This window comes from Oncorhynchus keta, chromosome 9 (genome assembly GCF_023373465.1).
Source record: "Oncorhynchus keta strain PuntledgeMale-10-30-2019 chromosome 9, Oket_V2, whole genome shotgun sequence".
Lineage (NCBI taxonomy): Eukaryota > Metazoa > Chordata > Actinopteri > Salmoniformes > Salmonidae > Oncorhynchus > Oncorhynchus keta.
Window position 1 is genome coordinate 42,602,512 of NC_068429.1, and position 12,167 is coordinate 42,614,678.

At 40.1% G+C, this 12,167-nt stretch overlaps 1 protein-coding gene across 2 annotated transcripts in view; it reads right to left on the minus strand.

Annotated features, from left to right (window-relative positions):
- Nucleotides 1-264: 264 nt before the first annotated feature.
- Nucleotides 265-12,167, minus strand: part of LOC118387883 (contactin-associated protein-like 4) — a 187,578-nt gene continuing 175,675 nt past the window's right edge. Inside the window, exons 21-24 of one of the 2 annotated variants that reach the window (XM_035776693.2) lie at nt 10,226-10,313; nt 5,096-5,314; nt 4,537-4,608; nt 265-2,244 (exon numbers count right to left, since the gene is read on the minus strand). In XM_035776693.2, the coding sequence (XP_035632586.1) occupies nt 2,045-2,244; nt 4,537-4,608; nt 5,096-5,314; nt 10,226-10,313 (579 nt within the window). In that variant the 3' untranslated portion in view covers nt 265-2,044. The remainder of the gene's footprint in view (nt 2,245-4,536; nt 4,609-5,095; nt 5,315-10,225; nt 10,314-12,167) is intronic. The other variant, XM_035776694.2, reaches the window with a different exon arrangement.

Genomic DNA, 12,167 nt, shown 5'->3' on the forward strand with positions numbered 1-12,167 from the left:
AGATTACTTTCCTCTGATTATCCCCTTGTTACCTGTGGATCACTATGCCACCCGAACTGTCTGTCTGTAAGGCAAACCAAACCATGTATTTCCATAGAGATTAGCATTTAAAAAAATATGAAATACTTCTCCTGCGCCGTCAATAGAAGGAAGGTAACAATCAGACAGAATATTTTAGAGCAAGCCTTGTGTTTTGACATCTGGATTTTCTGAGAACTTGATCTGTTAAAGGGGTCTCTACCTGCGGGAGGTAAGGAAGCGGTGTTTAAATGGTAATGCTTTATTTTTGTCCAGGATAATGCAGAGAAAGCACATAAAATTACAGGTAATGCTTGCAAAGGAACTGTCTGAAGTACAGAAAAGTTCCCCCCCACCAAATGAACATACTGTATGGAACATAATACTGTATTAACATACAAGTTTTGTCAGTGGAGTTTTCGTTATTTTCATTTGTTCGATTATCATTGCTATGCAGGGTGCAAATTGTAGGGGCGATGGGGGGGGATTTCCCCCCTCCACCCCCCACCCCTCTGCTTGAGTCATACCCATTTCTAAAGGGTTATATGTATTTTGGTAGATTGGTTTGATCTGATGCTTTTACTGTGGTACCAGGGAAAGTTGGTGTGCCATATTGGAAATATGTAAATACACAGTACTATATGTGGAGTGTACTTTAGAGGGATTCTGCATGGCTCAGACATGTTAACACTACATGAAGCCAACATTCATCAATATAATAGCAAAATATTTTCAACTCAATAGTCCAAACATTTATTTTCATCTTCATAACCATACTGCAGGTACATATAAATCCCTCTAGTGTATGTTATTATCATCTTTTAGGTATTGTATCACCGGAGAAGAATATTAGACAGAGATTGTTATAAAGACATTAATTAATTCAACATTTACATTTTTAAGAATATTTACAGTCCCATGAATGAGAGTATCAACACCTTTCAATGTCTATATCATTAACACTTCTGTGTCATATCACCAGTACCTGTACTGAACAACAATATAAACACAACATGCAACAATTTCATTGATTTTACTGAGTTACAGTTCATATGAGAAAATCAGACAATTTAAATAAATTCATTCGGCCCTAATCTATGGATTTCACATGACCGGGAATACAGATATGCATCTTTTGGTCACAGATACATAAAAAAAAATGGGCCTCACAATGGGCCTCAGGATCTCTTCACGGTATTTTGTTGCATTCAAATTGCCACTTGATAAAATACAATTGTGTTCGTTGTCCGTAGTTTATGCCAGCCTATACCATAATCCCACCATCACAATGGAGCACTCTGTTCACAACGTTGACATCAGCAAACTGCTTGCACACACGATGCCATACACATGCTCTGCGGTTGTGAGGCTGGTTGAACATACTGTAAATTCTTCAAAAGTGATGTTGGAGGCAACTTATTGTTGAGAAATGAACATTAAATGCCAATTGCACACTCCCTCAAAACTTGAGACATCTGTGGCATTGTGTTATGTGACAAAACTGCACATCTTAATGGCCTTTTATTGTCCCAAAGTGCACCTGTGTAATAATCATGCGGTTTAATCAGCTTCTTGATATGCCACACCTGTCAGGTGGATGGTTTATCTTGACAAAGGAGAAATGCTCATTAACAGGGAAGTAAACAAATTTGTGCACAACATTTCAGAGAAACAAGCTTTTTGTGCGTATGGAACATTTATGGGCTCTTATTTCAGCTCATGAAACATGGGACCAACACTTTACACATTGTGTTTATATTTTTGTTCAGTGTAGTAATATAAAAAAACAACACCCGGTAAAACAAGAAAAAACAATACATCAACAAATTGATTTTTTTTAATCTTCTCCACATTTTGGTCAGCCATCTTGTTTTGACTGTTGCTGAGGGTCTTTTACTGCATGTGTGTGTAATGCACTGTGAATGTAATTAATGTCTCTAGGGCTTGGAAGGCATTTCTGTACTTCCTTAATCAGATTCACTGGATAAGTCAAAAATTGAGAAAGTCCGGGAGTGGACAGATGGAGCTATATGAAATACTCCTTTTGGTTTTCACTTAGTACGTTCTGTGAGGTGGGCTCGCTGTGGAAAGGGTACTCAGGACTATCTGCCTCAGGTTTGATGCTTTTGGGTTCTTGGCTGTGGAACGTCTCTTTCCGTCGATACAGGAACCTTACCATTACTGCCAACGCAGACAGAATCACAAATATCACTACAGCAATCACACCTGCAGAGGAGTACAAAATATGGAGTTACGAAACAAGAAAAGGGCACTTATTTCGAATCAAAATGAATTCACATTCACTATTCCTTATGTTGTTACAGAAAAAAATGCACTTCGACAAGAGAATCTGTTTTTTTTGGAGAACAACTAAAGAATTCTAACTAGCAACCAATTATGATACATTGTGTAACTGTGACATCTGCATGGGTTTCAGAAGCAAAGACAGAGAAAGCACAGTGGCTTTGAGACCACATGAATGCCTTTCTCAACTCCACGTTTTGCTCTGTGAAATCTGTCTATGGCATGGGAGCCTTAACAGAAATAATGTGGCAATGTATCCCGTGGGTATATCATTGCTATTACCCAGCCTGTCTGATTTCTGTTGCTAATCTAAACTCTAAAAAGGTATTACGCAAGCTTCTGAAAGCCATGGTTCCTCTCTGTGCAAGGCACGGCACAAAGAAATCCAGTTCAATTCTCGCAAATGTCGCAGGCATTCATCTCATAAACCTTAGCTACAGTCCTTGTACACTGCTATGCTATGCATGGTGCATTTCATTATCAAGAGAAAATTATATATCTTATTAGGAAGCCAGAGTACGGCCAGACCCAATTCAATGGTATATTACAGTGGTTTTAAAATGACAAAGTATTTGAAGATAGCTGTAAAAAGTTCCTTAATCAGCAAATAATTCATTTAAACGTTTAATTAGTTTTGGTGTCCTTTGTGCATTTGGCACTGAATCAGCCTGTAAAAGGACGACTTTGAACTACTTTCTACATTCCAGCAATTGTAACAGATGGGAATTAATCAACCTTGACTTTGAATCTGTGGCGATGGTCGCTAAAAAGTTTGTGTGATGTGATGCTGCAAATATGCCATATCAATTGCTGAAATATTTCATTTATTTAATTAAAATTGGAATTATACAGTGTTGTCTCTGAGAAAAACGAATACAGTGCCCTCTGTAATTAATGGGACAGTGAAGCATTTTTTCTTATTTTGGCTCTATACTCCAAAAGTTTGGATTTGAACTCAAAACATGATTTGTGATTAGTGCAGACTGTCAGCTTAAATTTGAGGGTATTGTCATCTATTTCGGGTATAGAAATTACAGCACTTTTTGTGCATAGTGCACCCATTTCAGGGGAGCAAAAGTATTGGGACAAATTCACTTATTTGTGTATTCAAGTCATAAAAAATGATATTTGTTCCAATATTCATAGCACCCAATGATTACATCAAGCTTGTGACTCTACACATTTGTGGGATGCATTTGCTCTTTGTTTTGGTTGTGTTTAAGATTATTTTGTGCCCAATAGAAATTAATAATAAATAATGTATTGTGTCATTTTGGAGTAACTTTTATTGTAAATAACAATAGAACGTGTTTCTAAACACTTCTACATTAAATGTGGATGCTATCGTGATCACAGATCATCCTGAATGAATCGTGAATAATGATGAGTTAGAAAGTTACAGTCGCACAAATATCATACCCCCAAGAATAATAATAATAATAATAATAATATAATAATAATAACAAGAACCTCGAACCATTACAATAACAGTGTAGGTTAGCATTTTTTGAGGGGTATGATATTATGTCCATCAGCACCTTTCTCACTCATTATGTAATTTCTAAACGGTTTGGATGAAAATACCCTCAAATTAAAGCTGCACTTTAACCTCATAGTCATTGTTTGATTTCACTTTTGAAATACAGTATATAGTCAAAAGAAGAAAAAAATGCTTCAGTGTCCCAAAAATGACAGAGTGCCCTGTATTTTGCAAGTGAGCCTGGTATTATCAACATTCTCTATTTGTATCCAATTTCGTGGTATCCAATTGGTAGTAGTTACAGTCTTGTCGCATCGCCGCACTTCTTCTTGACACAATGCCCCTCCAACCCGGAAGCCAGCCGCACCAATGTGTCGGAAGAAACACCAGTGCACCTGACAACCTGGTCAGCGTGCACTGCGGCCGGCCCGCCACAGGAGTTGCTAGTGCGCGATGAGACAAGGATATCCCTGCCGGCCAAACCCTCCCTAACCCGGACGACTCTGTGCCAATTGTGCGCCGCCCCATGGGCCTCCAGCTGCAACAGAGCCTGGACTCGAACCCAGAATCTCTGGTGGCACAGCTAGCACTGCCGTGCAGTGCCTTAGACCACTGCGCCACCCGGGAGGCCCAACGTTCTCTATTTTGACCAGGATAATTTAATACCTGCCATTATGTTGTTTCACTAAATACAACTATGGTTTATTGTGACATGAGAAACCTGTTCCTGTTACCTCCAATCAATGCAGAGTCACTCTTGATTGCGTTAACTATAGGCTCACCAGTACCTACTGTACCTGAATGGTCTACAGCAGAGAGATGCACAGAAAGACACAGAGAGATAGAGAGCGAGAGACAGCAGAAAAAGAAATAGAGATAGAGCAGAAAATGAAGGATAAGGAAGACAAAAGAGAGAGAGAGGGAATCAGTAGCAGAAGTCATCATCAGTCTATGCAGGGTTCATTTAATACTACGCCCTCAGTAATAAACTGCATGAGGATGCCCACGAAAGAAAGATGATGCAAATGAGAAAATCTCTCTCGTAGAAATTAATTAACTAATCTGCCACAGTGTAATCAGTTCCATTCTCAGTTAATGATCAAGGAAGATGGTGTACTCATTAAATGGGCCCTTGATAAAGTTTGAAAAGCAGTTCAGTAAAAAAGTGGAGATTCTCAATTGGAGTTAAAGCAAAACAAAAAGCACTCAAACAGAAAGAGAGAGAGTCCCGCCCTTCACCAAAGACTCCACCCACCAGAATAGCTAAGGATAACTTGAATCCTCCCCTCTTACCTGATAGGGGGTGTGTGGTTTCGGCTGGGTAGGTATTGGCTGGAGATGAGGAACCACAGGTGGACTCAGCTAGGGGTCCTGTCACTATGACTGGGCTGGTGTTTGGGTAGAGTAGCGCTGCCTTCAGTGGAGTGATGGAGTTAAACTGGACCACCGACAGACAGCCACTGAAACCCAGGGAGTTCAGCCTGGCAATCTCTGGATCCAGCTCACCAGACTCTTAACGCACAAACACGCACGCACACACAAAAATGCAGAAACAGTCAGTGAGATCCGGTATAGTGATCATCTAGGGTAAAAGGAGTAGGATCCACTGCTCTCTCTTAGTGTATTATTGATTGATTTGGCAGATAGTCTAATTCATTGACAGCTAACAATAGCTGCTACTCCCTCTATTGACATTTCCACCCGTCACGGTCACTTACCTCACATGCTGCTCCTCCTAGGGACCCCCCAACCCAACGATATTCAACACTATTGTAGTTGTTAATATGTATATTATAGATATTTTTCTTTCAGTTGGTCCCCACACATCATCAATGGTCATTCTGCTCCCTTTATGGTCACCCCCCCTCCCCCCCCCCAACAGTCTAATCTGCCTCCACCCCAATGGACGTTTATTTATTCATCACTGCCACAGTTGTTATGATGTATTATTTTATTTCATTTAGTCCTGCATGTTCGAGCTCAGAGCCTAAGATTTTCATTGGACACTGCAATCACACCTGCAACCCTGTCCTATTAAACACTCTTAATCTGAATCTAGACATGAAGAAGATAATGAGAGACCCCAGAAACACTGCCCCCATTTGACTGGCTTGGTCCAGTGAAACCCTATGTTTGCCAGGGAAACTGGGTTACTGTCTCTTCCAAATGACAATGACTATGAATTTTTAAGATGGGAATTTGCATGGTTATAAGTGCTCTTAAAGGCAGTGAGCTGATGGCATTGTACAGCATCACGTTGTATCACACTGCTACTGTATCCTGAAGGTATCCTTCCTTCTTACAACAGCCAGATAGCTATTTCTCCTGTCAGACCTCATCGATATACTCTCATCTTTCTCTCTCCTTCTTTCTCTGACTCTCTCCTACTCACTCTACCTCTCTCTGCCTTTATCCCCTCTCTCGCTCACTCACTCTCTGAGTGGCTCTCTCTTTATCGCTCCCTCTCTACCTATCTCTCTCCCTTTCCCCTCCCCTCTCTCTCTAAGTCTCTATGTGACTCTCCCTGTCTCTCTACTACACTTCTCTCTCTCTCTCTCTCTACCCCATTCCCCCTCTTCTACTCCTCTCACCCTCCCCTCTGCATTCATTACAGGTCAATTTGTTAGTGTGATTGATGACAGGTGTTGCTGGGAAGGACACTGAAACCAATTCCATGCCAGCTCTTTGGTCCTGATATGACACACAGACTGCAGCAGGGTGGAGGGGTTAGAGAAGAGCAAGGACCTGGTCACGTGTTAACATGGTTCAGGTCATCTGAGATACACTACACTCCCATAGAGCTCTATCTCTCTCTCTCTGCATGGGTGTGTGTGTGTGTGTGTGTGTGTGTGTGTGTGTGTGTGTGTGTGTGTGTGTGTGTGTGTGTGTGTGTGTGTGTGTGTGTGTGTGTGTGTGTGTGTGTGTGTGTGTGTGTCAAATGAAATTGTATTTGCCACATGCGCTGAAGACAACAGTTGTCGACCTTACCGTGAAATTCTTACTTACAATCCCTTAACCAACAATGCAGTTTTAAGAAAAACAAGAGTTCAGAAAATATTAAAGGACTGTCTGCCTCAGGTTTGAAAAAAACTAAAGTAAAAAAAAAGTAACACAATAAAATAACAATAACAAGGCTATATACAGGGGGTACCAGTACCGAGTCAATGTGCAGGGGTACAGGTAAGACAAGTTAACTGAGGTAATATGTACATGTACAGTAACAGTCAAAAGTTTGGACACACATACTCATTCAAGGGTGTTTCTTTATTGTTACTATTTTCTACATTGTAAAATAATAGTGAAGACATCAAAACTATGAAATAACACGTATGGAATCATGTAGTAACCAAAAAAGTGTAAAAAAATATTTTATTTTTGAGATTCTTAAAAGTAGCCACCCTTTGCCTTGATGACAGCTTTACACACTTGGCATTCTCTCCACCAGCTTCATGAGGTAGTCAATTGGAATGCATTTCAATTAACAAGTGTGCCTTGTTAAAGTTAAATAGTGGAATTGATTTCCTTTTTAATGCGTTTGAGCCAAACAGTTGTGTTGTGACAAGGTCGGGGTGGTATACAGAAGATAGCTCTATTTTGTAAAAGACCAACTCCATATTATGGCAAGAACAGCTCAAATAAGCAAAGAGAAACAACAGTCCATCATTAGACATGAAGGTCAGTCAATCTGGAAACTTCTAAAGATTCTTCAAGTGCAGTCGCAAAAACCATCAAGCAATATGATTAAACTGGCTCTCATGAGGACCGCCACAGGTAAGGAAGACCCAGAGTTACCTCTGCTGCAGAGAATACGGACGGTCCTTAGAGTTACCAGCCTCAGAAATTGCAACCCAAATAAATGTGTCAAAGAGTTCAAGTTAACAGACACATCTCAACATCATCTGTTCAGAGGGGACTGCTTGAATCAGGCCTTCATGGTCGAATTTCTGCAAAGAATAACACTAATAACAAGAAGAGACTTGCTTGGGCCAAGAAACACGAACAATGGACATTCAACCGGTGTTTAAAATGTTACATTTTTGGTTCCAACGATGTGTCTTTGTGAGACGCAGAGTGAGTCTGGTATGGAGGAGGAGATATGATGGTGTGGGAGTGCTTTGCTGGTGACAATGCTAGTGATTAATTTAGTAGGCACACTTAACCAGCATGGCTACCAGAGCATTCTGCAGCAATAAGCCATCCCATCTGGTTTGCACTTAGTGGGACTATCATTTGTTTTTCAACAGGACAATGACCCAAATCACACCCCCAGGCTGTGTAAGGGCTATTTGACCAAGAGGGAGAGTGATGGAGTGCTGCATCAGATGACCTGGCCTCCACAATCACCTGACCTTGACCCAATTGAGATGGTTTGGGATGAGTTGGACCTCAAAGTGAAGGATAAGCAGCCAACAAGTGCTCAGCATATGTGGGAACTCCTTCAAGACTGTTGGAAAAGCATTACAGGTGAAGCCAGTTGAGAGAATGCCAATAGTGTGCAAAACTGTCATCAAGGCAAAGGGTGGCTATTTTGAAGAATATAAAATATAAAATATATTTGGATTTGTTTAACACATTTTTAGTTACTACATGATTCCATGTGTGCTATTTCATAGTTTTGATGTCTTCACTAATATGCTACAATGTAGAAAATAGACAAATAAAGAAAACCCTTGAATGAGTAGGTGTGTCCAAACTTTTGACTGGTACTGTAGGTAGGGGTAAAGTAACTATTCATTGATAATAAAAAGCAAGTAGCAGCAGCTAATGCAGGCGTTAATCCAAATAGTCCGAGTAGCCATTTGATTAATTGTCAAAATGCCAAATATTGCCAAATATTCTGGTCTCCTGAGTGGGAATAGGCATTGTTGTGCCCTCTTCACGACTGTCTTAGTGTCCTTGGGCCATGATAGATAGCTTGTTGTTGATTTGGACACCAAGGAACTTGGAGCTCTCGACCTGCTCCACTACAGCCGCGTCGATGTGAATGGGGGAGTGCTCGGCTCTCCTTTTCCTGTAGTCTATAATCATCTCCTTTGTCTTGACCACATTGAGGGAGAGGTTGTTGTCCTGGAAACACAATGTCAGGTCTCTGACCTGCTCCCTATAGGCTGTCTCATTGTTGTCGGTGATCAGGCCTACCACCGCTGTGTCGTCTGCAAACTTAATGATGCTGTTGGAGTCGTGGGTGAACAGGGAGTACAGGAGGGGATTAAGTACACACCCCTGAAGGGCTCCCGTGTTGAGGATCAGCGTGGCAGATGTGTTATAGGCTACCCTTACCACATGGCGGCAGCCTGTCAGGAAGTCCAGGATCCAGTTGTGGAGGGAGGTGTTAAGTTCCAGGGTCCTTAGCTTAGTGATGAGCTTTGTGGGCACTATGGTGTTAAAACACTGAGCTGTGTCTGTGTGCGCGTGTGTGGTGTGTGTCCCACATGACCAGAGAGCAGACCCCTTAGCCCCACATATCATTATAGCCCAGAGCTATACTGGATTATTCCGATTTTAGACTAATGGAGCTTCTTGAAAGGTCATAAAGAAGTCAATAACAATGTCACAGTAGCTACTGTATGACTTTGTCATTGTGACATTCTTGACATTGTCACAGATTAATTGAAATGGTTTGCATCTGACATACACTGTAGGTTGGCCTAGTATGAGAGCATTATTTTACTTGTTTTGTTTGTTAAAATGTTTCAGAATGCACTAGACTGAAACTGCTGTATTTGCATCTGTTCCTTTCAATCATTCCTCATTACTATTGAAAACAGACATCCTATTTTGAAGCAAATACATTGGTATTAGACCTGCATAAAGTGTCCTATTTCTGAAGCAGGGGATAGACAATAACAATGCATAAAGCCGATATTATTCAGACTTTAAGTAAACAGACATGCACCAATCATAACATGTCATGTCGAATTTTGATTGCCTGACTGAGCAAACAATACTGTAATACATGTGCATTTGCCCCATCAGTTTATCATCCTCCTACAGCACTAAAATTCACATAATAATACATAATGATTCCACTCATATTTCTATTTTATATAAAAGCTTCTGGTGAGTGGGATTGTCACCAGCTCTTTAGTCCTGTGATCGAGAGACACGGCCAAACACCTTTCAGCATTCTTTATTCAATGGCTTTCTCCTTCATCATTTTAATAATCCTGTCGTACAGATGTAGGGTCTTAATTTGAGACAGTTTTCTACAGCATAAAAATAATCAGGCAGCAACAGGAAATGTGAATTATTATGTGGATTATAATTAATGGCCATTTTTTTGAAAGGGTTGATACATTTTCCATGAAGTCTTTTTCATGTTAAAGTGGAAATTACAATCTTTTGAAGCCTTTTTAAACTAATTAAAAATCTCGGCAACAAAAGAGTAATCAAATTAAGATCCTACATCGGTATATTTCTCACCTTGCACTTTCCCAAGGACAACTGACTTGATAGCATTGAATTCTGTGTCAGATGTGAGATTGAAGTCTTCCCTTCTGTGCTGGTCAATCTAAAAAAAAAAAATGCAAAATAGAACCTGTAAACACTTTGTTGAATAGTCAAATTGGGGATAAAAAAAAAGACAATTTACACTTTCATGTTTCAGATGATGGAGAATGTACTCTTCCATTTAGAGTGTTTTAATTAAACCCTGCTCTTCAAAGTACTTTAAACACATCATCGCTTGGCTGTTCAGTCTCTGCCATTCAATTAAAAAAGGAAAGTAGTACTAGAGCTTGGACAGATTTTCGAGTTGAACTTACATTATTGAAAATGTGATTACTACTCGAAGTGTACACTAATTGATGCAGTTTAGCTGAGAATGCCAAACAGTAGCTTAACAAAATAGATTTTTGTTGTTGTTGACATAGTCAGACTCGAACATGTTGTTGGGTGGTCAGAAGCATGGAAGTAAACACTTACGAGTGTTTTCCACTATGAGAATAATATGGAAGTTTAGTGCATTACAATATTCCCACATATTGGACATGCACTCTTTCATTACGAGGTGCATAAATGGGGTGTCTAAATATGCGTGTTTGTATGGTCTTGCCGTTACAGTTGGATTTCTGTACTGTAGTTCAAATCCTCAAAGCAGGGTTGATCCCTGGTTTTAAAAACACTTTACCTGGATTCTTTCAGAAAATACCCAGCAATCCTTGATCTTCAATTTGTAATGAAGAGTACCTAGTTAAGAACATTACACTGTAATTAAAAATAGCTAAGGGTGCTGCAGTGGGGTTAATAACATGTTAACTAGAGTGGCAGGTTCCGTTCACATCAGGGCAATGCTGAACAGAAATGTGGAATGATCTAATTAATCATGTTTTACTATATATGGGAAAAAAAACTCAATTTGCTGTCCAAATGTGTCTTTCGAAGAATGGCTGAGAAGAATAACAACCAACTTTGGTGTTACAACTCATGACATTGAAAAACATACTCTGCCAGTCTCCTCACAGATTTCAACCCCTTTGGGAAGACGACTGTACATTTTAAACCTCTATTGATTTCTTTATACTCTTCTCTATCCTATTCCTTTTCTCCACCCTTCCTTCTTCGGAGTCATTCATGTTGCCCGAAATGTCTTTAAATTGTGAATGAGTGTGCCCGCTTAATGGCTGAGAGTTGGAATGTGTCTGTGCATTCTGAATATGTACAGCTCTGCAAAACAAGCTTAGGGTTGTCGCTTACTGTGATGTTGACAAAGGACTTCGACTTCATGATAGTTGCAGTCTTAAGAAGCAGAACTATGGTACGCAAATCCTGCATCACTCTTCATCCCACTACACTCAAGTTGTATCACATCTCACTGTATATCTAAATCGGCTGGGAGTGATGTTCTTTCATTTCTTCATTACTTTCACTGACCACGACACAGGTCACACACTGCTAACATGTACACACTTACATTTACAGCTCAGCAGTGTAGCTATAGTGCATATAGACCTACTTGTCTGTACTTGCCTCTTGCTGACTTTCAAAAAGAAAGTGGTTCTGAATCTTTTTAGGTTATGCTACACTCAATTACATTTTGCTCTGCTTGCATTACCTCCTCATGTACAACCAATCATCAGGACTATGTTCTTATGAATCTTCCCAAGTGCCCCTTGTGGATAGGTCAGGTACCCCAAGGAGTACTAGCACCCCACGAGAGAACCACTGCGCTAAGGTACAGTGCATTCGGAAAGTATTCAGACCCTATCCCTTTATCCACATGTTGTTACGTTTCAGCCTTATTCTAAAATGAATCAAATATATTTGATCCCTCACCAATATACACACAATCTCCCATAATGATGAAGTGAAAACAGATTATTAGACATTTTTGCAAAGGTATTACAAATAAAAAACAGAACACCTT